General features: G+C 41.2%; 1 protein-coding gene across 1 annotated transcript; it reads left to right on the top strand.

Annotated features, from left to right (window-relative positions):
• The first annotated feature begins 1,154 nt into the window (after nt 1–1,154).
• On the top strand, nt 1,155–27,110 carry kif26bb (kinesin family member 26Bb). Its single transcript, XM_034150651.1, has 15 exons — nt 1,155–1,323; nt 1,523–1,870; nt 4,595–5,050; nt 7,739–7,848; nt 7,945–8,116; nt 12,876–13,085; nt 13,482–13,575; nt 15,535–15,806; nt 16,613–16,790; nt 16,956–17,094; nt 17,353–17,512; nt 17,688–20,823; nt 22,136–22,305; nt 25,336–25,490; nt 26,857–27,110. Exons 1-15 carry the CDS (start codon nt 1,276–1,278, stop codon nt 27,095–27,097), a joined length of 5,889 nt encoding a protein of 1,962 aa, XP_034006542.1. The 5' UTR covers nt 1,155–1,275; the 3' UTR covers nt 27,098–27,110.
• The last annotated feature ends 875 nt before the right edge of the window (nt 27,111–27,985 follow it).

Below are 27,985 nucleotides of genomic sequence, written 5' to 3'. Positions count from 1 at the left end.
CTGCCCCTTTGCGATACTAAAGACACTATTAAGCTTGTTGGATATTTTGTCACTCTTTCCTTATCTAAAAAAAGAAAACAGTCTACACTTATCTAAAGGTATACTCCACTGATTTGACTAATTTAGTAAACACTATTAATTTTGTCTGGCTTTTGAGCTATGTCAAGTCTGTTAATGTTATGGTCATGTGTTTTAAATCTATACTAGGGATTTTAAAGTGCGTTTATCTCGACCTCTGCTGCATCAATTTGGATTTTTGTTCTATACCTGTCTCTTCAGAGTCCCTCAGCTTTATGCGAGTGCAGTACTAAATTGCTGGAGATAACACTTTAATTTAATGGTTCTACTACTTCTACCTTAATTCTACAATATGACTATCATGCATGAAGTTGTATGTTTTGCATAGTTCCATTCAGTTTTTTTTTCTAAAGCATTCCCCTATATACACTTAGCCTATATGCTCTTCTTAATTAGCTCATATAATTACAAAAGTGACCCCATTTTTTTCCCTCTACTGCTTCAGAGGGCACAATGGATTTATTGACATCTCAATGTAAAATACAATTTGTATACAGTAATATCATGGGAGGAGTGTTAGATAAACATTATTAATTGTAAAACATTTTTTTACAGCATCATGTTTACAACTTGTAAACATGATGCTGTAAAAAAATGTTTTTGTAAATTACAAGGCATTGCGAATAAACAAAAATATAGATAATATATATAATAAATACAACAATCAAAAATAAAAATGTACAGTCAATATGTTTTATATATAGAATATTTTATTTACCGTAAAATATAAAAATCTATATATGATATACCTAGAATTGATTACTAACTGATTGGATGGCTCATCATGGCCATACATACAAGTGTATTTTACTATTCTGTTGCAAGATTGTTCTATTACATAAGTAACTGCATTAGAGAGATTACAAGGGAGTTACATTTTGAAATGGAGGTAATTCCATAAACAAACTGTGCAACAGCTCGTTCCTGAGTGTTGCTCTTTACTGCCTCCCTGAGGAGGTTATGATACATATCCAAGTGAAATCATGAAGTGTTCTTCAGTGCGCTCCCTCCTCTCTCAGTCACTGTCCTCTCTCCTCTGAGACACACAGCATCTCCTGCCTCTTACTTTCTCATTTTTGTATACAAACCTACCATGAGTGAAATACTTTTGCTTCTTATCCACGGATCTTTGGCTAAATCATGTAAAAGTGCACTCTGCCTTTGTTCGGATATCTTTTTAAATATTAACAAGTTGTCATGTCATCCCTGACTGGAAGAGGAGAAAGATTTCCTGGAGCACACTGGGTAAGTCGTTTCATTGGGTACATTATTAGTAAGGATTTGAAAACAGTGCATGGTCTTCATATAGTTTTATTTAAGAATATGAATGATTGGCTGCAAGAAACAACATTTGGGTGTGGTTACAGTTGTCCACGCATCGATTGACTTGTAATTCCCCTCTGCCAAAGCCCACACATCCTTCTCATGGTGATTTATTTCTCAGAGCTCAGAAGTGCAGCATCACTGTGATCCCGACTGTTTTTCTGCAAGCATTAAACCCCAGGAGCGTCCTCCTCCTGAGGGGGCCGGGGGGTCCAGAGGAGACCGGAATATGTGCGAGAGATCGGACGCTGTCCCATCTTACAAGTCCCTGCCTGGAAGCTTTGGAGACCGCATCAGGAGTACCATGTCCTCCGCGAGTGGGACTCTATGCAGAGGCACTATGTCCGCGTATCCTGGCTTTGGGAGGTCCGATAGGAAAGTTGCGCGCTGTGAGAAGTGCTCCGCGACCCTTGTTGCTCTGAAGAAGCAGGCGCTGAGCCTGGCTGTGCACCATCACTTCTCCAGCAAGGTCAGTAACCGCGATGATGGAGCTGCTCAGGGATGTGGTGGAGCAGAAAGGCACTTAAGATCAGTCCGCATACTTTAGGGTTGATAGGGATCTTGATAAGAGGATAAAAAGAATTTAAAATGGTTATAAAGTCATGTTTTGGCATAATGTCATCCCATGGAAGGAGTTATCAGCAGGTGGTGGTGTAGGGTAATATTTGAACAAATGAAACGATTTCACTAGATATTTTTTATGCAGTTAATATAATGATAAGGTTATATTTATTGACTTAAAACAAACTGATTCATTTGGTTATATATATTTTTTTACCCGCCCCATATTTTAAAAAAAAGAGCACCCTTAGTAAGAAAAGTAGTCGATCAAATAATATAATAGAAAATAATATAACATAATTGTATTTAATATATAATTATAATTTTAATATAATATAATAATAACAAATACAAAAATATTTCATTGTTTATTTTACCTTGCACTATTTCATGTCTAAGATTCACATTTTTCCTTTTTTTATATACATTTTCAATTATCACCGGTCATTTTTATCCATTAAGAATTAAATACATTTTTTAATAAAAAAGTGAACATTTGCTGGTTTTCATGTCTGCTCTAACAGTGAATTGTACATTTTAAGGGTTGAGTATTATTTGGACAAAATGGGAAATATGAATATTGTAAGTTGGGGCCTTAATTAACAGTTTTTTATTTAACTTGAGAAAAAGAAATCCATAATGAAATAATCCAGAGTTTCAGTTTCTGTTTGGCTTTAACATATTTTCTGTAGTCATGTTATAAGGCGACCCATATTATGCTAATTTACAGGTTCATATTTTTGTATTTTGTGTCTCTACTGTGACATGTCTCCGTGCTTTAATGATCAAAAAGCTCTTTATTTTTCTCATACTGCAGCACCTCTTTTCACCCTCTGTCTGAAACCAGAGCCCAGTCTGCTCTGATTGGTTAGCTGGCCTGCTTTGTTGTGATTGGTTAACCGCTTAAAGATGTACCGCCCCTTAGCCTATCACATACAATGTGTTGGAGCGCTAACCAATAGAAGCGCGAGTGTTACATGGTGATGTCATTATGTTACGGAAGTAAACAAAGGAGTCCAATGAAGGCGTTTCAGGCAGGGTGGGGGGAGTGTGTGGGGGAGAAACTCCCTCTGGAGGGAACACAGGGATTTCAGTCTTTGTAGACCATTTACATGCACAACAACCTATACCATACAGAAAGCATAATAAGGCCTCTTTAAGTCAGTTAAAAGGTGTTTTAATGTTAATGTTATGGTCACGTCAGTCCTGCCTCTGAGGAATGCACGCATATACCCATCTGTACATTTGTCACCACTAACATCCATCAAACACACTCCAATCGACACAGTAAACCAGTGCCATTCCTGCGTGAGTGCTTCCAAATGGCCATGAATATTTCATCTCGACATCCCTGTGTCCTCTCCACAGTCCTCTCCATTGAGGGAAGACTATTTATTTGTGTCCTCCTAAGTGGGATGGGGCACAGCTAGCGTCATGTTTTAGCGAGAGACCACAAGCCATGCATAACACAGGAGGAGGGGGGTGGGAGAGAAGATGGTATCTTGTGGCCATATAGACATGGTCAGAAGAAATCTGATAAGCCAGCCCAGCTCCTTGCAAGTTTATTGATCGGAGCATGATTTTTCAAAAGCATCTGTAACGTCATCTTTTTGGGCTCGCTATCTGGCTAAGATGGAAAGTATAGTCGCCCATCTGGCTACTATAGAGTATACAGCCTTATTCATAAATCTGACATCATTTTTATTTGGAAAATGCAACACATAATATATGATAATATAATAATATAATATTACAATATTATATTATTTATTTTTAACATGCACTTTTAATGACTCAGATTCACATTTAGCTTTTAGTTGGTTGATTTATTCTTTTTATACATACTCAATGAGCATTGTTGGAGGTAGCCCGATTGCTTCTAGTTATCAGGACAGGGATATATTACTTCTGATATCAAATACATTTCTAATCTTTTGAAGTTTTAGTGACTTTCTTTGCTTGTACAATCCTTTGGTGGATTATCAATGGCATTGTGTTGGATGGATGGAATCTTTAATTGAATAACAGAATTTTCTAAATCACATTTGTATATGATCTTCCTTATAGAAATAACAACTGTCTATTAAAGTTACACAGCCTCATTATGTTATCAATACACAATTCTACGCAGCACTCATTAATGTCAAAACAAATCTAATTCATATTGTGTGGTTTTAATTGATTTATAACAGAGGAAATATTATGTTCCTCAGGAAACATAAAATAAAGGCGCATGGTTACATGTTGCCCTCCCTGAATTGGTGATCAACAGCATAGTTTCAGTAAAAAAAAACAACTCTAAAGTTTCATTACATTTAAAATATAAACATAAACATTTTTTGCATTCATCAATGATACTGACTCCTTGATTACTTTGCTCAGTGCTTTGATTGCTCATGGTTTCTTCCCACGACTCCATCTCCACTTGCCCAGGGAACATTCATGTAATCCTCAGGCCAGAAATCAAATTAGCTTTGCTATTAGGTGTTCACCAGAAGCATTTCCTGAGTCTTTCATCCCATTAGGTTAGTCTAATTTGTTGCAACACAATTAAAGGCTCCCTTCAGGTACTACTTCAAACACCTTAAGTACATGTACAAATATTTACACTACTCTTTTGGTTATTTTGCAGGACTCCAGTGGCCTGTCCACGTTTCTTCACGACAACCTGCACGTCCAGAGTCGTTCCTTCAATGAGTCACGGGGCAGAGAGAGGGAGCAGGGCGAGTGTGGGTCCTGCGGTGTGAACCTGAACCAGCTCAAACAGGAGGCGGTCCACTTGGCTCTGAACAGGGGTCAGTCATTGGCTAAGCCTCCCTTTGAACCCAGCTTTAGCACAGGCTCACTGCTGGGACTAAGTGATACAACAAAGCATGGAGAGGCTGTGCATCAACCACACAGCCGCACACACAGCCCCCACAGCCCCAGGAGCCCCAGGACGCCTCAGAGGACCCCTCAAACCCTCAGACGGAGGGGGCCCAAGCCGCCCAACCCCGAAATGGGCCGCTGGGTGGAGGAGCAGCAGCAGCTGGTTGCCTCTAAATCTGCGTCCAGCGCTGATGGTGTCACCATGTACTCTCATCATAAGGTACCCCTTTAAAAGCCTTCTTTACCACTAAATCACACATAACACTTCCCTTAGTGTGCATTCCCCTTTTAATGAGCTATATGGGTAAAGTACTTCTTTACGGGTGCACGTGTCAGCAAAGCAATGATTCATAGTGTCCAATCAGAGCCTATTTAGATCCCATGGCTGAGGACGTTGTTTAAAAGTACTTTTGCTAATGGAATGGAATTGGGTCATGATTTACCCTTGTCATAAAGGCTGGCCAGTCAAAAAGCACTTGTGATCAATAGGGGGATGGTCATATTTAACGGGCGGCTGACTGGTGAAATATGCATTACTGTGATGGAAGCCACATCCAGTTTGAGCCCACCCTCCCCCACGTCCCACATGAAAAGGTTGTAGACCTGTACAAGGTGAGTGAGGGTGTTTCAGATGTTTTGTATGATGTAGGTAGTTTGATTTCGGTGGGTTTTTACTCCTGATCCAAACGGACAAAAGGCTAATATAAATCTATCCAACCTTTGATGTACTTATTGAAGATGTCTTCTGACGTGGTTGATTCACAAACATCACGTTAAACATTTACTAACCCTTCCCAGGAAGAGCAATTGTCCAATCACAGTTTAGCAACCGTAGCTGCCGTACGCACGTAATGAGGGGCCGTGCATTGGGCTGTGTGCGAATCTACCATGAATGTTTTATAAGTACTGCACACCAGACCCAAAGATGGAGCCTATTCTGTCCGTTAAGAATGAATTGCCTTGCACATTATGCGACGCAAACATAACAGTTCCTCATCTTTAACCTTTTTAATTACTTTTTAGTTACATTAAAAAATATACCAAAAGCCATACCTAAAAAGCCCAGTTTACATATTTTCCAACATTGTGGCTTGATACCGTTTGCTCTATACACTTTAATTATTTAGCTTTATTTCTGTCTACATGGATCATCTACTGTTAAGAACCTTTAAACGTTACCCTTATTCGTTTTAGTATTAAAGTAGATTATCCATATTTAAGTAACCTTAACTTGAGTTTCTTTTCTTAAATGAGTCAGCGTGAAAACTTGTTTACATACAGATAATAGTCAACATTTTGCTCCACAAAAAATAAAGTATTCCTTTAAGCCGTTACATGAGTAATGACAATGAAAATTCCACTAGTATTTCTGCATGCAGCAGTCAAAATAGGATTCCATATATAGCAAACTGCCTCAAAAACCATTTGAGACACAGATTCTGAATGCGCTGTATGTCAAAAGAATACTCCTGAAACGCAAAAAAACTTTGACATATCGGAAAATGCTTTGTTTGAAATAAGCTCTAAAATAAAAGACATCCAAACCAGAATATGCTCTACATGAACCAAATTAAATGTGTTGTGCTCGTCGGCAGTAGGCACATCGAGTTAGCATTAGCTTAATTAACTAACTGATAAATCTGCTTTCTGCCGGCCAAATCTACTGCTTTTGTCTACTTCTGTCTGAAATGAAGCACCTATTGTTATAAAAATACCAATAATTTAAATTGGTAAAGCTGTCATTATGTGTAGTGCAGGAACGGGAAGGTTTACAGGCATAGCAACAGTAACTGAAGCTGCAGGGTTTCACAAATGGTCAATTGGACCGTGAGAGCACTACTGTAATTAGGCTGTTGTTCTTAATCGACTTGTCTGATGAAATGTGATGGTAACAATGAAACATTTGACTCAAACTAAACAGTTCTTTGCTTAGCAAGAGAATTAAGCCATGGCAGGTTCACCGTGAGAGCAGATCAATACAGGTTAATGTGGCTGAGAGGAAAGTAAGAAGAAGAGTAAGGAGAGAGGAGACAAAAAGCAGAGCTGAGGAAAATGGCATTGCATGAGAAGAAAGGGAAATGGAGTGTTCAAGATGGGAAGCAGAAAAAAAGGACAGAAGAGAAGGTGATGGAGTTCAAGGCGGAGGAGAAGAGAGAAATCAGAGCGGAGAGAAAGAGATAAAAAAAGGCTATGACAGAAGACATGAGTCAACAAGGAGACATGGAAGGGGCGGGGGAGCATCTATACATTATTTACATTACATATGGCTGCTTATATTAACTTAGTCTGTCTTTATTCTCCTTCCAGTCTCCTTTCAAACTCCTGCAGTTCTTCCATGGCACTAATTGGCAGTTTATGGTTGGACATTATTTAAAGAACGAAACCGAGTTGACATTGTTATGTTGCCCTACAAAAAAGGATGAGACACTGATGAGACGTGGAGCTTGAGAGCGGTATATGAGTTATACAAGCATGTTGGCTATGTGGCCTGCAGCAATGCATGGGGATTAGGTTATGTTGCACATGGCACAGTTATGAATGAGTGCAAAACACACGCCTCGGAGCTACAGCTGTGTAAGTGTTGAACTCGCTTTACATCGAGCTGCCTGACTGAGGGTGTGAGTGTGTGTGTGTCAGAGGCAGTGTTTCCTGCTCCTCTTCAACTCTGAGTCATGCTTCAAACCCAGCCAGCAGTCACTACAGCCATCACACACTATTCCGCACTCCACATGCAGCTAGCTGGAGCTGTATATGACTAATGGTGTATGTTTAACCCATTCTCAGCCTCCATGCCCTATTTAGACGCGCCCAACAACCGTCCCCAGAGTAATTCCCAAGATAATAGCCCCTTTTGGGGTGGGTGCAATTACGGATTTTGTTTTTTATAATGAGCTTTCTCCCGCAGCAGGCTGCAGATGATGCTGCACTGGGCTGTGGCGCCGGGACTGTACAGACTAACTCAAAGATATCCAGAGTGGTGACCATCGCCAACACTGCTGCTATGTCCCTTTTAGCCAGGTAAATATTAAAACAGAAAATGTTTTATTGTCTGCAACGTGCCTGTACTCCATCAGTTTCAATGGTATGACATGCCATCTCCCCTCTTCCCTGCAGGGCTGCTGAGAAGCTCAATCTGACAACAAGGAAAAAAGGCCAGGCTTCTGATCAAGCTCCCGCTCATTTTTCCACCTGCTTCAGGGAGATAATCCAGAAAAACCCTCCGCCCATTCCCTCCTGCCTGCTCCAAGCTGCCACTAGGACCAAAGACTCACCCGGTGTTGGCAAGGTACCTTTGGGCTTCAAATTCCAGTAGATTCACACTAAATGCTGATTTTATCTATTTTTCAGTGAACCACATTTGGTGCTGTTGCTATTTGGTTATCATACCAGCAATTATTCGCAACCGCCCTGATTCTGAAAGAATTGGCAAATGATTACATGAGGAACCAAATTCAAAATTATACAAAGCCTTTTGGTCAAATACCAGAAATTGTATTAAGTGATACTTACAAGTCGTTATTTGCAATGCTAACTTTTTGAGACATTTTGAGACATATTTTGGCATTTTGGGAAGTACACCTTTTCCATGTTCTTGCTGAGATGTGGATACGAGGATTGATACCACTCTGATACCTGTATTCTAAGTTTGAAGCTACAGTCAATAGCAATTAGCTTAGCTTTAAAACTGCAAGGAGAAGCAGCATGTAACATGTACAACTTTGACATTCTTGGTTTATAATTTATATAGGTTAAAAACACAAAATGTGTATATTAGTAAAAAAGATAAATAGTGGTTTTGGTCGGTGAATTCTTATGTGAACTTTAGACAGACAAAAGTAAGCTAGTTCCTCCTGCTTCCGGTCTTTATGCTAAGTTATTACCAGTCTCTAGAGTATATTTAGTGTACAGACATTAGAGTGGTATCGACCTTCTCCTCGATCTAGAAGATTTCCCCAAATTGATAAGCTATACCTTTTTACATGACCTATCTGTTCATGTGAAGTCACTACAGGCTAGGTTAACGTTATATCAAACCTAAGCGTTTATACTGAAAACGGATATTTCACCTAGTTTGGTCTCAATTCTAAATTATGATTTACTAGTTATCTCCAGTAACCCACCTTAACCATTCACCCGCCATCTTTAATCCCTGCATGAGCAAGCTACGCCCATTAGCTGCTCTCACAAAGATCAGTGAAGCTCGGGTTCAAAGTTCAACACAATTGAACTCTGTGCGGCTCTTTGCAGCACATCACATACATCAACGCAGGACAACTGCAAGGAAAAAAACACACCACATGCTCAATAATGGAGGCAGCACTTTACCTGTTTTCTGCCAATAAGTGATGTGTCATGCATTTTCTGTATGCTATGAAGCTGAATTTGATCTATGTTCAATCGTCAAACATGTACACAGCACCGCACACTTAGAACAATTAAGTCTCCACATTTAACCCATCATAGTATTAGGAGCATTGGGCAGCCAATTTACAGTGATGTGGTACCAGTCCACACTCCATTCTTGCTCCGTTCGGCGACTTGTTCCTGTGACCCTCTGGCTCTTAAGCCAAGACCCTTAAGACCAAGCTACTGCCGCCCATGAAAATGTTCAATCACAGTTCACACATACAGTACAGTACATTCCATACAGTTGTAATGCAAATATAAATGATGCAATGTGTACAGGCAGTTGTTATTCACTTTTCATACTCATACAAATTATAATATTTTTTATTTAACCAACATAGTACATTTGTTTGTAACTAATATCATGGTAAGAAAGGACTGCCTCTTAGGTTGACACAAATACATCACCTTTACTCAGCAGGCAACAAGTAAATTATTGACCAAAAGTCAATGGTTACTTACTTTTTCTCGTAGCATACGTACATATACGTAGCATACGCAAAGCTACGGAAAAGTTACGTAAGTCGCGAAAATTACCAATATTTTTAACCCTATGAAAGTAGTCTTGTTGCCCAAACAAGTTCTGCACTGCGGTGGCTTATACACAGGGGTGCACACAACTGTCTCAGTGGAGTCAAAGGGCGATTGTCAACGGGGAGGGGGGGGGTGTGGTAGTGGAGTACAGCGTTTCGCAAATGTCAACGGGGGGGGGGGGGGGGGGGGGGGGGGGGGTGGAGTACAGCGCCTCGCGATTGTCAATGGAGTACAAAGCTTCAGAGCTACAGAGTGTGCACGTTGTGATCAGCTGTTTTAGCGCAGGGCTGCTGTACAGACCGACGTTAACAGCAGCCCTGTCTGTGCACACGGAGACCGACTCTGTCGTCCGGGGCTCGAACCGCCTTCTGGAAAAGCTTCACATGTACGTCGGTACGCAAATGCGCTTTGTGACACATGTGACAGTACGCATTTCAGATTGTTGCCGCGCATGCGTACCTGCGTACCAGTTATGTGCACCCCTGCTTATACAGCCGCACTTGATTGCGTTGGCATTAAAACATCTAAAATAACCTTTCGCAATCATAGGAATCGGAATGCGTTCATATGTAGTATGAGGAGACAACGGCAGTGACTGAATGAAAATGCTCTGTTACCTCGGAGGCTTTGTATTTTATATTGCATTGTGTAATACATGGAATAGATCGGGATTGGTGGTATATCTCTCAAAGTATATAATACCTTGCTCGCACACAACCGCCACCCTGGAAGTGTTTTTTACCAGCCTGGCTGCAGAGTAAAGAGATCACGTCAATTTGGAGGAGATCCTATATCAGGCCTTCCTTATGATACACTGTAATACGGTGCTAATGTCTCCATCTTGTTCTCCCCCTCCCTCTACTCACCTCCTCTGGGAGAAACTGGGGAGATCAATATGGCTGCCTCCCTTTGTCTCAGATTGATGGACTCTTGGGTTTAGTCTAGAGTTACCGACAAGGGCTCAGATAGACCAACCGCCAGCCACACCTGCACAAGCACTTAGCCCTGTACAGTATGCTTCTGCGTGCAATAATAAATATGTGTGTGAGAGCGGAGGATAATTTTCTCCGCTTTTAAATTGGTGTCTTGAATAATTTAACCCTCATAAATAGAGTTTGACACATGTTCAATAGGGTTAGGGAGCCACTTCTTGCATAAGGTATTACAATTATGATTGGGGAAGGGGAAAAACAATTTCACAGACACTGGGAACTTATCATGTGGCAGATGGAATCAATCATTCAATGATGTATGATGTCATGGTGGTGCTATGCAGTCCTGGACAATTTCAAGAAAACTAAATTTGACTGGATTACAAGGCGATTCGCAATCTTGCAGACCTGGACCCTGATTAAGAATCATTTCATAATTGGTTTAGAAACCTTAACAGAGCCTATTGTCTTTTGTAAGGTTAATGCTACCTTGTCTTCCAGCAGAATACAGCCCATGAGTCCTGTTAAATGGCTGTCAAAGTCAGGACCTAACTTCATTTAAGACCTTATAGCATCCTTATCCGAAGGCTTCCTGGAAAGAACTGCATTAAGGAATTAATGTCATGACATGAGGAAATATAGCAGGAGGTATGCATAGCCATGCAGCTGTAAGTGCATGTATGGTTGCTGCACTAACTGGATCAACTGGATGTCCTCTGCAGCCTAAATAAATATATATATTTGTTGTATACACATCAGTTGATTGATATGAAGCAAAAGGACAGATTGTCAGATTTGTGAAATGGTAAAAATGTAATTGAAGTGATGTCAGTTGAAAACATTCACAATAGTAAAATACCCCACTGTTAGCTTACCTCCTCAATGCAAAAGAGCTAATCCTTTCTGACATGTACAACTTTGTTCTGCCAAGGCTTCCATGTTCCAGTTGAGGTTACTTGCAACCTACGCTGCATACAATATTATCTTTGGCCTCCCACGGCTGAGCAGCAGTAGCTCAGAGCTGAAGTATGACGTTAACATCCCTCTCTCACAGCTACATTTGATTTTAGGTTTAGTTAAAACCCCTGATTTGGATTAAAGGAATATCAAATCATAACTGTGACTGCAACAGATAACTTTAATATTTGTGGCATACATATAGTCTGTGAATATATTTTAGAGTTATGAGAACACTTTATACGGTGTTTTCTGGATTTTAAGATGCAAAAACCCCATGATGACCAAAACACAATGAATTTAATATGAAGATATTTTTGAACCTTTCTGTTTTGAAACTCATCATTTTTTAATAAGTTTGCTGCTGGTTTCATTCTCAAAAGTAAAGAGTGACATGAACAATCTTAGCTGAACCATTCTGTTTTCTAAAATCCCTTACATACATGTTGCTATGCAGCAGCAGAGCACCGACTTACTCCTTGCATTTAATAAATAGTGGAATTTTCTTTTTAAGGTGTCTCAGAGTAGTTTAAAATGTAAAGCCCTTCCCCATAGGCTATATATATGTATACAGTTTGTATACAAGGGTATGTGAAAAAGTTGTGTTCACTCAACCCTTTGTAAAAGGCATTTAATCGTTCAGCCTGCATGCTCCATAGCTAACTCAGAAATAGCTGAGTGCACTAGTTTGCTAATAGTTAGCTAGTAACAAGAAAGCATTATCTTAGTTCGACTGGACCATTTCAACACATTTTTCTTTACATAATACTCTTATTCTGGTGTAATGCCATTGTTCCATAATCTAAATATGCTGAAATGTTCCTTTGGGCTAAAAGCCAAAACACATGCTCTGCCTGCAACAAACAATAGCACGTGGCTAATTATTATTAGCCAATTGGCTAACCCTAACCCTGATCAAGATGTTATCCTAACCCTAACCACTCCTGCTCATGCCTAAACCTAAGAAACCCAACTAATTATGACAACCAGTAATAACCAAGCAGAAGCCAAGTAGGGTGTGTCATGTGTGTCATGACTTTGTGTTGCTATCATTCTGCAAAGGCTAATAATAAGCCAAATTTCATAGCATTTCATCGATAATTGTTGATATATTCTGACAGTACCAAAGTGGTAGAGCAACACATTTAGATATTTAGGCATTCAACCGGTGTATACTGTAATGTTCAACATGCTTCGATCTCCTGTGGTGTACAGGTCAAAGTTGTGCTGAGGGTGAGCCCAACGCTGTCAGAGAGCCAAGGCCGACCACCTGTTCTCTGGATTGACCCGTCCAAAAAAAGAGTCACCATAATGGAACCAGTGAGCAAAAGCCAGCTACACGCTTCAATGACACTTGGCAGAGATGGCAACAATCTTCTGAAGACCTTCAACTTTGAGGCAGCATATCCTCAAGAGTCAAGCCAGGTTTGTTTTCTCATCCTTATTACTAATTAAAATCGGCTATCTATTTAGGCTTCAAAATATTGATTTATATTGACAGATAATGTGATAGTGTGCCATTTGCCTGCCGCATTCTGTGTTTTCGGTGTACATTTTCTCCTCTGTACACTACACCACGGTTGGTTTGCTCTCTTTGTCTAATGACCTGAAAACTGATAGGGCCTGGATAGCCACCACAATTACACAGTCCATCAATGAAATTCAACCTTCTCCAAGCCCTTCTTACAGTATACAGTATTTGAGCCCAAGGGAATCTACAGAATCAGTATGCATCTTAGTTATTTCGTTTCATTGGATGTTCTATTTCAGTGCGGAAAATGAATCATAAGATGCTTGCTGTTCTTTGTTCTTTGTTACTAGGCCGAGGTCTGTGCGGGCTCCTTGGCTGATGTCATCCGCTGTGTGCTCAGCGGCAGCGATGGATGTGTTCTGGGTTTGGGATGTGCTGATGTGGGTGAGTAATCGGTCGCTGTGAGAGGGCATGGGTTAACATCTTATGATGAGAGTGGGATGCTTTTATCTGTTCTAAGGGGCCGTACTTCCCATCCACCCCTCCTCCATCGTCTCCGTCCCATTCCTCCTATCATTCACTCTTTCCTTATCACTTAAACTCCTTGTCTCCATTAACTCTATCTGTCCTCTTATCAATCTTGATTCACCTGTCCGGCTTTCTTGGTTTTAGCTAATTTTTCTACACTAGTGACAGAAAACTGTAGACATTTATCTTTTCACCTGTTCTATTGTAAATAAAAGCCCATTCATCAATTATACAACAACACATGTTTTTTTTAAAGCTTCCCATTTTGCCTTATAGACATTTTGCTTTACAAAAAGACACAAATATTTAATTTTATTTTGCTGAAGCGCTGAGCTCAGTGGGGACTGTAAAATGAATGTACTGTAATATGTTGCTATTAGAGAGATGGAACCCTGCACTTAGCGTTGGTGAAGGGGTTTAATAGATTTGTGGCAAGCGTAACACACACACACACAGACACACTGACACACACATACACACACACACAGGGTAAGGACAGGGTCTCCTTGGAGCTGCTTTTTCACATGACGCCACTCTCCGTAAATCTGATTGAATTAGTTGGCCAATACAAACTACATGTGGCCGTCAGCCAAGGGAATATCAATCTCCTCCACAGCATACTATTCTCTCTGAATAAGGGCAGGGAGCTTAGACTTTAATTGGAAAAACCAATTCTCTTATCCTTATTCAATTAGAGTTTGAATAAGACAAGAGATGTCCATACAGGCTCATAACTCAAAGCTAATGTGGGGGCAAAAGTGCACTTGGAGATAGAGTATGGCATAATTCTGAATCAAATCTGAAAGTGTTTTTGGGTGTGTTTCTGTAAATTTGATCCAAGTGCATTTTTGAGAGCTTATTTATGTTTCTTCATTTGTGAGTTTCATTTTCACAGGCCACTTTAGCATGTATTTGCTTTGGACTGTATAGCTGTGGATTAGTGTGCAAGTGCATCCATAGTTCTAAATATTTGTAACCATGTACTTATCTAGAAAGTATTCGTAGTGTGGGTAATATGTTCTCATACCGAATTTTCATGCGCTTCTCTCCTTGTCATTACAACTTTTGGACTGTGACACATAATCTTGCCAGCCGCTTCTTTTGTTTTTGATAAGTTCACCAGGTTTCAGCCAGTGATATGCAATTCAACCTGAAATAAATTGTTAGCTAATATTACTCACCCAAGTTGCCCTCTCTGAAAAACAGAAACTGGTGGTGATCTTAGCTAAATGCTGATGTTAGCTAAATGCTAAGATGCTAACATCTCCATGAGCAGCTAACAAGCTTACAGTGACAATGCTAAAACACTAATATTTAGTAGGTGTGTTATCGATTTCCTCCATCTTAGTTTAGCATCTTGACATGCTATTTGCTAATTAGCACAGTACTGCAGGGTAGTATGTCACTGGTTGGGCAGTTTACGCTATTAAGATATAAACCAAAACATTTGACAAAAATAAATGTTGACCAGTTGACGTTTCTAGATAGAAAGGTCACGGTTTTTAAATTGGGGGGGGGGGGCTATGTTTATCTATAGAACATTTCATGGCAATCTATTCAATATTTAATATGGATATAATCAAAGATATAAATATTTCACTCTAAACCAGAAGAAAAAAACCCACATGGTGCAAGAAGAGAAGTGATGAGAGTTTTTAGGACTAGAGATATTTAGGTCTGAACCAAAATACTGGACTTTCTGGCAGATTTGGGATATCATATTAGAACAAGAAAAGCTGTTGTTCTTAAAGTATATAATGTATTTGTTGATGGGGTGCTCATGTGTTTGAAGGTTAGCATTTGTATATGTGTACATTGTGCTTGTGTGTCTGTATATTGCATGCATTCATATGTTTGCTCTGCTGTCTGCCTCAGGCTCCTGGTCCAGCATGGTGGGGAATGGTGAGAGCATTGAGAAGCTTGGGGTTATTCCCTGTGCCATCTCCTGGCTCTACAGCGCCATAGAGCGGCGTAGGGAGAAGACCTGGACCGACCTGACTGTATCTGTGTCTGCTATTGAGCTCTGCTGCGGAGAGGAGGACACACTGAGGGATCTGCTAGGGGAGGTCGTCCCCTCACAAGGCAGTGTCCACAACAGCCCAAAAGCCCATGTTAAACTCCAAGAGGACCCTGTCTATGGGATCCAGGTAGAAGTAAAACATGTTTTTTATTAAGAAATAGGGGGCTTGTTAAAAGGGCTGCTTCTTCTGCTTTGTCTCTCTGCACAAGCACAAAAGGCTCCTTTGACCTAAATCGTTGGTGTACTCAACCTTAAAACCAAAATAAAGTTTAAAAAAACAAGTTATTGTTATTGTTATAATAATGTACAGTCTAAAAGCAATCTTTGGAAACAATTAAAAGCCTGTCCCAAATCTGGAAACCAGTGAGCCGAGGCCGTGTTCTTTGATGCTGACATTTTATTGGCTCTGCTTTAGTGGCAATGGTTCTAAGGCTCAATAATTCCCGCACAAACAAGTGTTATATCACAGTTGTTTTAACAGCTGTGAACAAGAAAATGAGCCAATATAAATAGGGTACTTTTATTGTCCACAAATCAAATTAAGTAGGAGGTGTAGGTCATATTATACGTACTGTAGAGAGGACTCCTCTAAGTAGATTTTAAGCTTTGACTAGATAGGATTATAGTTAATGATTATTTAAGTAGTCAATTTGGGCAATGGTCTCCACTGTGAGAAGAAAATATATTCGTATTTAGTAAAGCCTATTAGATTGCATAACAAATGACGTCTGATGCATTATGGTTGAGTAGCTGTTTCCACCCTCATAATGCTGTTTGCCAATTGCAAGCCATCACCTCTAGCGTAGGGGGGCATTATATCTAATTATTAATTGAATACTAAGAAAATGAATTCTACTGCATAAATGGATTTTCTTTGTTGAGCAGTTTATGAGAAGATTCCACATCAGATTTGATCCTCTCTTCTCTCTATAGCTTCGTAACCACAACCGGGTGAAGGCCCCCACTGCTGAGCGGGCTGCTTCCCTCCTGGATGCTGCCATTGCAGCACGTCGCCACAATGACTTCATAACGTACCTGTCCCACAGCTCCATAATGTTCTTCACTCTCCACATCCAGCCCCCACGTACAGAAAGCAGCACCATTGGCAAAGGTTGTTATGAATTATTTAATTACTAGGGCGACTTGTCTCTGGTGAATTTTTTGTTTCGCTATTATCATTTTTACCAGTAAAGCCTAGATTTAATGCAGTTTCATATATATCTTATAATTCATGTTTGAAGCTTTTTGAATAATCTCTCTACTCTACCATCCTCAGGTTCTCGTGGCCCCACTAAGTTGACCATGATAGATGTGTGTAGTGGCATAAGGGGCATGAGCAAGAATAAACCTCCATATTCGGAACTTGGCCCTATTGTCTTGTCTCTACTAAGTGGACATAAAACCAACCCCAGCAAGTAAGAACGTCAAATTATTATTGCTGTAAACACGTTGGTAGAATAAACTGCCTTGCTGAAGTTGAGCTTTTGGTGTTCGTCTTCTTATTTTGTTAATCAGCTTTTTGCCTGTTTACCGATTTTATACTGGCCAAATACTTGTGCTACAATATCAAATACACCAAAGTTAGAAAATGTACATATTTTGCTGCTTAGGAGTTTTAAATGACAGATTCCTCCATTTAGTAACATCTGGACGTTTGCACTGTTTCTGCATAGGGCCACTAAGTTGACTATGCTCCTTCAAGAGGCATTGGGCCGTGTAAATTGCCACACCACAGTGATCGCTCAGGTGGATGATTCACTGGCACACCTTCAAGAGACCCTGTCCACAATTCAGCTGGCTTCTCGCATCCGCAAGACGCAAAAGAGAACGAAGGTACTGTACATTTTCTGTAAGGTTTACCATTTCACCAGCTTTCTATGGCTCAAACTGTTGGAGATCTTTTTGTAAAGGATGTTTTTTCCAATGCACGCCAATGATTTGTTTATTGATTTATGTTTTGCATAGTCCTGTTCTCGAACTAACTCCGCAATCCATCTTTCTCCAACAGCAGTCCACTTCTTGTTCTCCTAGCGGGAGGAGTTTGACTAAAGAAAAGAGAGGCACTACGTCTTTGTCCCTGCGGGCGTTCCATTCCACCGAAGAGGTAGATGTGGACTCCCCTCGTTTACGTTTGTGTGGTGAGCTGGACGAGCTCTCCAGTAGTGACCAGTCCTGCGACACAGTCATCCAAATAGACTCAGAGGGCTTGGTCCATTCCAGAGCACCCTTAAGACTGGCACAACCTGAGTTTGTGCCCATCATACCCTCTTTGCATCCTAACAAGGCTGACATGGATGACCCAGAGTTCACTGCTCTGCTCCAGGAGCTTCTGAGAATTCCTCAGCTGCAAGGAGAGAAGAAGAATGAGGAAACTGTTCAAGTGGGTATTGAGGTGAAGAAGCCAGTAGGGGACTGTTTCAAATGTGATACATTTGCTGAACTTCAAGAGCGCTTGGGCTGTATTGACGGACGTGAGGCAACAATAGATGTGCTAAACTCTTCCTCAAAAGGCCCTTGTGCCAACAATGTCCCAGCTAAATCACAACCGCAGAAAGAAACAGGGAAACAAACTGACACAAAATCATTAGTGGCAGCACAGACATTGATGAATCAGGGGTTTGCCTGCTGTCAGACCTCTGCTGGAGAAAAGCAACCAGATGGTGCTTTCCCAGGAGACAGTTTCCAAAGAGAGGATTCAGGCCTGTATGACTGTGAAGAGTGCAGTGGAACCAGTTCCAGCGAGGAACTGCTGAATCAAACTCTCAGTCTTAACATGACCTCTCGATCTGAGCTGCCTAAAACTGGAAAGTCAGATGACAAGTGCTCTTGTCAGGACTTAAATAAGGATGCTCAGGGAATGGCGGGCAGTTCCCCTGTACTTCAGCAGACAAGTACAAATGAGAGTCCTAAAGCTGCTGATTATTTCAAGCCAGGCAAAAGGACCTCACCAGTTGGCAAAAGTTCCCCTTTATCTCCTCCCTCCTCCTACTCTTCTTCACTCTCCTTGGCAACAAGTGTTATAATTGGTGATGCCTTACCTAAACGCCCTGCAGAAGACGTTAAAGAAATGAAGGCCACCATCACAGTAACTGTTCAACAGCCGCTGGACCTAACGGGTCAAGATGAACTTGTCTTCTCTATGGTGGAGGAGGTGACCATCAGTGGAGCATTGGACAGAGGGAGGACAGGTGGAAACATTATTTGTATCAGAGACACCGCCCGATCACAGCCACATGAGCAAAGCTCTCAACCAATCAGGATAATCAGCAATGTCACTGAGGAAACTCTACCTACAGGTTGCTCTAATACAAACAAAAGCTCTGTGTCTCATTCTGTACCTGCAGAGGCTAGCACTGAGATGCCCCAGTATCACTTCAGAAAGGAAAAGAGGGTCTTGCCTTCATTTATAAATCCCATGCTGATTGATAAAGACATGGATTGTGGATTGCATGGTGCGAGACAAAAAGAAAGTCCACATTTTACGGGAGCCAAGCCACATTCTGACCTCAGAGGAAATAATGGCAAATGTCGAGAAGATGGGAAGGCTCTTGAGAAGAGGAGTGGGGCTTTTGCTTCTGATACACATGCCAAAAGGTCTGACAAAGTATGTGACTCACATTTGAGCCAAAGTCCTTTTGACCTAATGTGCTTGGAAGATTCAGCTTTCTGCGATGAAACAGCAGAAAACAAAATGTGTGGAAAGAGACCAAGGCATTCAGACAAAAAACACCCCATAGACAGGGACCATGTTTACTCCACTAACACTCCAAAGGGCTCAGAGGGGGGAGAAATCGGTTCCAGTCGTGTTGGGAATGCCCCTAAGAGAATTGGTGTTCCACTTGGTTGCCAGGAAACCGCCTCTGCCTCCTTTAAAACAGGTAGTTTGCCTAGAGGCTGGCAAAATGCCATCCACCAGGACAGTTACTATGGTTTTCACATGGCAGACAACCACAGAGACCCAAGGGGGGTGACATCATCCACCCCTTGTAGCCCAAGAGTAACTCTGGAGAGGAGGCAGGGCAGACAGCACTCCCCAGCGAACCACAGCACTTATCTCTTCTCTCCTCGGAAATATGGAGCAGAGTACAAACAACATGCAAGTAGAGCTCCCACAAAGAGTGTTGAATCTTTGTTCGATACCTCAAATCTAAAAATGAAACATGATAACATGGGTTGGAGGCCAAAGTCACCCACTGAAGACAGTAGCAGGCTGTTTAGTGCCAAACTGGAGCAGCTGGCCACAAGGACTAATTCCCTTGAAAGAATCCCAAGAGACTTCCCAACTCTGGAAAGAAGCAGTCGTAACAGCTCCATGAGCTCTAAGGGGAGCTCCAAGGGAAGTGTTGAAGGGGCTCGAAAGGGAGGTTATAAAGGAAATAATGAGGGGGATTGTACTCTACCAAGGGCTAGCAGGAGCCCCAGGAAGAATCCTCGGACTGACCATGATCATTATTTCTTTCCTTCTGAAAAGCCTGCATCTCAATCTACTAGACATACCCATTCCAAACTCTCTGCTGTGGGGAAACTGAAGATGTCCAGCCCAAAAGTCCGTCGACAGTCCGCCCCAAGCACCAAGAACCTCAGTCTCCCACATAAAGGCCTGCAGGCGTCCATCAACCGCAGCGCCAGTCTTTCTCCAGACAGTAAAACTGTTAGTTTTGAGCGGTCTTCCTCCTTTGTCTCCTCTCCCCCTCCAATGTCTTTTCACTCACTAAGTCGCACTCCAAGCCAGAGCTCCACATGCTCGTCCACAAAATCTGCCATTCAGGGATACGTCAATGGCCGGATCTCAGACTTCTTTAAAGGAAGAGCCCCCAGCCCCACTTTAGGAGGACTGGACCAACTGACCGCACTTCCCTCGCCATACTGCCAGGTGACTGCTCCCCGCACGCCAGATCACATGAGTGGGCACGCGAGCGACACCACCAGTGTGTTGAGTGGAGATTTGCCCCCAGCTATGGGGAAGACGTCCCTGAATTTTTCCAACAGGAACAGTATGGTGAGCAGTGGATATGGCAGCATGCTGAGGGACAGTGAAGCCACAGGCAGCAATATGTCAAACAGAGATTCTGTCAGCAACAGGAGCAGCTCGCTCCTCAGTGCGGCTCGAAGCAGCCGAGCATCTCGGAGGAGAGGCAACACAGGTAAAACATCTGGAATAGATGGCCTTAAATGAACTGAACAGGATGACTTTCTCTTCTGGAAAGATCAGAACTTCATCCAAGTGTCGAGTCTCGTCATATGTTGTTGGTCTTACATGGTAGTTTTGCATGAGTGGTCTCAAAATGACCAGATAGATTTTTATATTATCATGCTCTTAATGCAACCACTTATTTCTATTTATTTCAGTAAAGGAAGATAACTGACTGTAGATATTTGAATGTATGTTTTTACTTGTGTCAATTGTTTATTACTGTTTCATTGTATTGATGTTTGAAGATTGCAATGTCCCAATGCTGCATTGGCACATTCAAACCCATTCAATTAAATGCAATACTAAAACTGACCTTATGGATCTTATGGATATCTTAATCCAGCTCAGTAAAGGTTTTTGCATAAACCCACTTTACCATTTTGTTCACTAAACATGATGTAGTGCACACTTTTCAAACCAATAGCCTCACTATTTTCATAAATGTTCATTCCACATCAACTTGTTTTTTATAATAACACATAACATATTAATGTGACATTAATTGGAGATGACAGACATCTGTAGAATGCACTCATTAAGAGCCAAATCATGTAGGAGGTCACATCATTAATATATGAACCAGCGACGGCACTTACTGCCAGCACAAGTGCAGAAAATGAAGAGTGTTTGTCTGGTACAGTAAATCATAAAGGTATGTGTGTATACTAACAATATTGTAATTATACACTGAAGAAATGTATAATATAATTCGAGCATATGATATTAAATTTCTTAAACATATTTTACTGCTTATCGGGTTATCAATTTTGGTCTGTGCTTAATTTCTTCAAGTAATTAACTCATCTTCATTCTGATAAAAGCTGTTTCCATAGCATTTGAGTAACACACATTTGTAATGTGTTGACACAATGACACAAATCATAAAATTATATTTTCCTGTACTTCCACAATTTCAAAGGATTAACACAATTGTGTCTCCTGCTGCACTGGCAAGCTGCATTTGCCCTCAGGCACATGGCCAGGGTACTGAAGGCCATTTAGGGACACCAGCCTTCATGTATCATTACACATCTGCTGCTACTGTGTGCTGTGAGCCTTTTAGAGTGGAATGATAGTTGACAGTACTAACGGCCTGGCTCATAAATAGTATATTTGTTGTATTTAATGGCGGACAACCTAAATTATCTAAACCACCATCCTACCTAAAATATTTTATTTAGAATAACTTAATGGTTTTACTGTTTAAGTGCAGTAGAAAGGAAAACAGGTTGAGATACAGCATCTCACTCTACCTCACCTAGGTACTCATCAGCGTCGCGTTTCCCATGATGCACCTCTGCCCCTAAGACGCTCGGCTAGCAGTCTGCATTCTGGCTTGGTGGCTCGGGGAATCCCAGAGGCCTACGAGATCAAGGTCTATGAGATCGACAATGTGCAGAGGATGCAGAACAGAGCAGGTGCTGACAAACAGGTGCTTGGTTCATTTTGATTTTCAGGAGGTTAAACATTTCTTTTTGATATGACCTTTATTAACCTCTTTTGGCGCCCAAATAGAATACAAACCTTATGCTGCGTTCACACCGGACGCGATGCGATGTTTGGGGGCGCGCGATTACATGTAAAGTCAATGCAGAGACGCGGACAGACACAAATTCGCTCCGATGGCGCGCATGAAGCGGTTGATGCGAATGCCGCGGCGCGATTGAGGCGATTGAAGGGGGCGACAAACGCTCCAGTTCTATTTTTTCAACTCGAGCGTCAAATTCGCGTGACGGAGTGTGGACGGAGCATATACAACGTTAGCTTAGCCTGATCGATCCGATCTCCATTCAGAAAACACGCATTTTAAAAGGTTTTTCGCCTGCCGTCTTGTCTGCAGACTTGTCAAAGCATTAATTCATGGTTTTTACTAACCAGTATCAGTATGTTGTCACTTCGGCATCATTTTGAAACGTGTATTACAATTAAATAACGGTACATTTTGTTCATTTTGTTGTAGTTGTAGCTCCCTAGCCAGCGCGTCTTGTTTGAATGATGCGAGTAAACACAGCTGACAGCCGTGGTGAAACTCGAGCGTTTAGAGCGATGCGATAAGAGAGCGAAGCGAATATTCGCATCGCGTCCGGTGTGAACGCAGCATTACGGCCCGTCCACACGGCGGCGTGCATTGAAGCTTCAACGCTTCTGCCCATTCACTTTGAATGGGGTGACGTCACGTTTCGCCGAACTGCATTGTGGGAGCGAAGCGTAGCTTCAAAAGCGTTGCTCGCTGCAAAAGTTGAGCAATGTTCAACTTTTGAAGCTTCGGCGGAAGCGTCAGCCAATCGAATCATATGCCAGTACAAGGTCTAGCCAATCAAACTGCGTACTTGTGTGTCCGGCAGGCTTCAACGCACGCCGCTGTGTGGACGGGCCGTTATGCTGCGTTCACACCGGACGCGATGCGAATATTCGCTTCACTCTAATCGCTCCTATCGCATCGCTCTAAACGCTCGAGTTTCACCGCGGCTGCAGCTGTGTTTACTAGCATCATTCAAACAAGACGCGCTGGCTCGGGAGCTACAACTACAACAAAATGAACATATTTTACCGTGATTGAATTGTAATACACGTTTCTAAATGATGCCGAAGTAACAACATACTGATACCGGTTAGTAAAAACCATGAATTAATGCTTTGACAAGTCTGCAGACAAGACGGCTGGCAAAACACCTTTTAAAATGCTTGTTTTCTGAATGAAGATCGGATCGACCAGGCTAAGCTAACGTTGTATATGCTCCGACCGTCCACACTCATAACCTACAGACATAAATAAACCAGCGACTGTATTCGCCATGACACAGACAGTCTGTGGTTTGTACTTGTTTAACTTTTGTCCAGTTTCTGAACAGATATGAGGAGCTGTGAGCTCTGTGTGCTAACAGCTAACGGCTGATGTTTTCTGGGTGAACGTCAGTGACGGCAGGCTGAGATCCTCACGGCTGATTGGCTACCGTGAGATCGCGTCACGCAAATATGACGCTAGAGTTGAAAAAATTGAACTTGAGCGTTTATCGCGGCCCCCTTCAATCACCACAATCGCGCCGCGGAATTCGCGCCCACCGCTTCATGCTTGCCGTCGGAGCGAATTCGCGTCTGTCCGCGTTTCTGCATTGACTTTACATGTAATCGCGCCGCCCCCAAACATCGCATCGCGTCCGGTGTGAACGCATCATTAGAATAAAAGTCAACAAAACATCTTGTGGCAGCTGGTTCTGATGCGAATGAAAATCTAGCACCCTGTACACCCTGAGTTTTAGTTTTCTAGCCTGTATACTTTTGAACTATTATTTAAATAGCTGCAAATGTTGAAAGCTAAATCTATTTTTCATTTATAAGGATTTCAAAGGGATTTAGATTAAAGAGGCTCTTTTATGCTTTTGTGAGTTTTTCTCTTTCCTGGAGTGTGTTATATAGGTTTTTGTGCATGTAAATGGTCTGCAAAGGCTACAATTCCTGTGTTTCCTCCAGAGGGAGTTTCTGCTGCTGCTATATTGAATAATTATTGTTGTGAATCGGAGACCAGAATTTGAAAGCCATTAAATATTGCCTTACAGAGCTATAGAAGTGTTGCATGTTCTGTGTGTTCAGCCTGAAGAAGACAATGAAATGCATTGCTTTGCTTTAAAAATCATAAATGGGCTACCAGGGTTAGGGTTAGGGTTGTGTGGGGTCAAATAGTAGATATTGTATGTTGCTGAAAAATGGCAAGAACAATGCACTGACCCTGGCTAAGCTAAGGTTTGATATCAGGTTCAACCTCCCATTTGTGTTTAAAATGTGCTTGAAGACAAAATGTGGTGCATGCGCTGACGTAATGTCCCCATGACGAGAGGTCTGGCCTCATGGGACTATATTCCCCGCCTCACCCCGTCTCAAGGACGGCACATTTGATACAATTTTAATGACCACATGGGGGGGAAATGGGTCAATGCTGCAGCAAAGAACAAAGAGGCACACTGGTAGAAAAAAAAATATTATATATTAAATAGCAAATCATTATTTGATAGTATTTTTCTCATGGCATTATTGGGGGGAAACATTAGGGAAATGAACCGTGCTGTAATATAATAGCAATGGTGTTGTAGTACTTCAGTGCTCCATGAGTCATATTTAGAAGGTTTTTTTTTATCCCCCATTAAAATGTGTATGTACTGACCTTTGAAAAGGCCATTTACATGTATAATACAGTATAATCACAGAGTAATTTTATTTAGAAGCTTACAGTGCTGTCTCACTCCCTAGAGGTGTCCACCCTGCACTAACATGGTGTTTATGAGTGTGTGGAGAGAGAGAGTGGGGGGTGCTGTTATTTATTCAACCACAAAAATACAGCCTGTGTGTGTGCCTGGAGGATTCAACCAAACACCCAGAACAGCAGTAGCAAAATGCAAGCTATTCACATAATGTTATAGGCAATATGAACTTGAATACAGTTTGTGAAATGTGTTTGTGTTTCCAGGGGCCTGCATGCTTCAGTGCCAAGCTGAAGTTTTTGGAGCACCGTCAGCAGAGGATCTCCGAGGTGCGAGCCAAATACAACACCCTGAGGAGAGAGCTGGAGGGGGCCAAACACAACCTCATGCTGGAGCCCGCAAAGTGGAACCAAGAATGTCAGTGAAATCAATCTGTATTTAAAGGTAGGGTAGGTAAGAATGGAGAAACCAGCTCGAGTGCGCTAGAATTTGAAAGTACACAACTGAAAAAAATCTGCCCCTTCCTTCAGACTTCCTTACAGAGCCCCTCCTCCAACACACACGAACGTGCACATGACCAATGAGGGCACGAGATAAGTTTGTGCACGAGATGGAAGGCTGACAGGCAGGTAGGCCGTCCAATTATCTGCCCCGGCCCGGGGCAGATAATTGAACGTGCCGTGTGCTTTTTACAGCGCCACGGCTTCCACAGATGAAATATTTGTATATATTTATTGTCAAAGCATTTCATGTATTCATTGCTATCGGGATGTTAAGAGCATTGGAATATAACAAAAAGTGTTTCTGAAGTGAATTACCTACCCTACCTTTAATAAACAGCATAAGCATGCAAAATAATGTTTTCAACATCACAATAACTCAAAAGCTTAGCTGAGGAAGATCACACCCACTATGGAGCAACTGGGATCAGAATATATACATTGACTGGAAAAATTACTGAAATTATTAATACATCATATACATTTTTTGGAACTTTGAGCACCAGAAGCAAAGCACCTAGAGTTCCATAATATTGAGAAAAGGCAGAATTCTACACAGCAGATTTCTCCAACAATCAAAAAAAGGTTGTTAAATGGCACTGCAAGTAAGAGGGTAAATGTGTATTTTTTAATTGGAATGAACTCTCCCTTCCAGTGAAAACACAGATAATGAAGTTGTAGTATGATGGCATTTCAACAGGGGGCAGCAGTCTGCCATTACATATAACAGCAGTTGCTAACAAGTGACTCAATTAGAATACTGAATGTCATTAGGATGAACATTAGTCGCCCAGCTTAGCCTTGTTGACTTGACTGTCATGTGGTTCATTTATATCTTATATTTGTGTAATATATTATATAATATAATAATCTCAAATCCTCTGGAAAAATCCCATTCCTTTTGGTTGAGGGGCCACTAACTTCCGGGTCGGCTGACAATACATCATCACTGAACCACTCTATTACACTGAAAAACTGAAACGTTGACTTTAATTAAATGTATTATGTCAACAAATTCCACTTAATTGTATTAGGTTAGTTGAAAGCAATAATATTAAGTTGAACCTATTTAAACTTAATATTAGTGCTTTCAACTAACCTAATACAATTATGTTGACAATACATTTAATTTAAGTCAACAGTTCAGTTTTTTCAGTGTACCACTAATTGTAATATTGTATATCACACCCTATATCATTTTACCATAAACAATGCTGCAGTTACATAAATTCTCCTTTAACCTTGTCATAATGTTGTCACGATACCACGATACCACACCCCATACAGTAATGATCTCACCTCATGTCCCTCAGTGGACCTGTGGCAGACCTTCGAGGTGGACTCCCTGGAGCACCTGGAGGCCCTCAAGGTGGTGACGGCCCGCCTGGAGGACAGACTCAACCTCTGCAAGGCCAACGTCATGATGGTCACCTGCTTCGATGCCGGCACCAGGAGACGACATAAGAGGCGACGACGAAAAGCGCCTGAGCAGAGAGCCTTAAAGGGAATCAAACCAGAAACTCAGTGAGGATTGGTAAAGGAGGGGGAAACATCTCTTTACCTCAAGACTCTATGTTTTATACAACTGACTTCATATGACTGAAATGTTTTAAATTCAAAATCTACCACAAACTTCAACTAAATGCACACTTTGTTATTTCTACATTACCTTAATGTCCCTTAATAATATCTAACCTGCCTTCTCGGGGTGGTCAAAGGTCAGAGCCAGTGGCAGGAATTATTGCTGCTATAATGCAATTAATGCAACTACTCTTTCTGACTCCTTTTGGGATCTCAACAAAATGTCGGAACCTTACATTTGATTCCTCTTTTGATACCCGTCATTAATCACACTGCTGTCTTTGAAATACCCTTAAATCATGTGTTATTGCTATTGAATTTATATTTTTTTTTGCATTGTGCAGTATGTTTAAAGGCAGACTATACCCACAAAATGACCAATTGTATATCAATATCTCAACTATTCTTACATTGAATTCATGAAAAAGAAATGTGGGCATTTACCAACAGCCAAACTATATCAGAACATTCATTTACAAACACAATTCAACAAGCAGTGTACTCGAAGTCCCATTCTTACGGTAGTACCCTCAATACCTCCAAAACAAAACAGTATACAGTGTTTTAAAAAATTTAAAAAAATGCAACGCTTTCTTCAAGAACTCAGTGAGTAAATGTGCACAGATTGTCTTTTTTGATGATTCAATATTCCTTTAAAGCAAACAGTTCTACTCAGCAGCATTTCATTCTAAAGACATTTCAGTCTAGCTAAAGGGCAATCAGTGTGACGTTTACTCAATCAAAATGTGGTTGACCACTTGAAGAAGTCTCAGACTAATGGACTGATCATTCCACCTTAACATTTTTAATTCATATTTGTGATTAATAGGACGAG

This window comes from Trematomus bernacchii, unplaced genomic scaffold, assembly GCF_902827165.1.
Source record: "Trematomus bernacchii unplaced genomic scaffold, fTreBer1.1, whole genome shotgun sequence".
Lineage (NCBI taxonomy): Eukaryota > Metazoa > Chordata > Actinopteri > Perciformes > Nototheniidae > Trematomus > Trematomus bernacchii.
This window is presented reverse-complemented; position numbering and strand designations above follow the sequence as displayed.

Excerpts from the sequence above, each read along its gene's own strand:
- kif26bb (XM_034150651.1), top strand. The coding sequence starts at position 1,276 with ATGTCATCCCTGACTGGAAGAGGAGAAAGATTTCCTGGAGCACACTGG. Across the intron at positions 17,513-17,687 it reads AGACGCAAAAGAGAACGAAG|CAGTCCACTTCTTGTTCTCC; the intron begins GTACTGTACATT and ends TTTCTCCAACAG. Across the intron at positions 25,491-26,856 it reads AAGTGGAACCAAGAATGTCA|TAATGATCTCACCTCATGTC; the intron begins GTGAAATCAATC and ends CACCCCATACAG.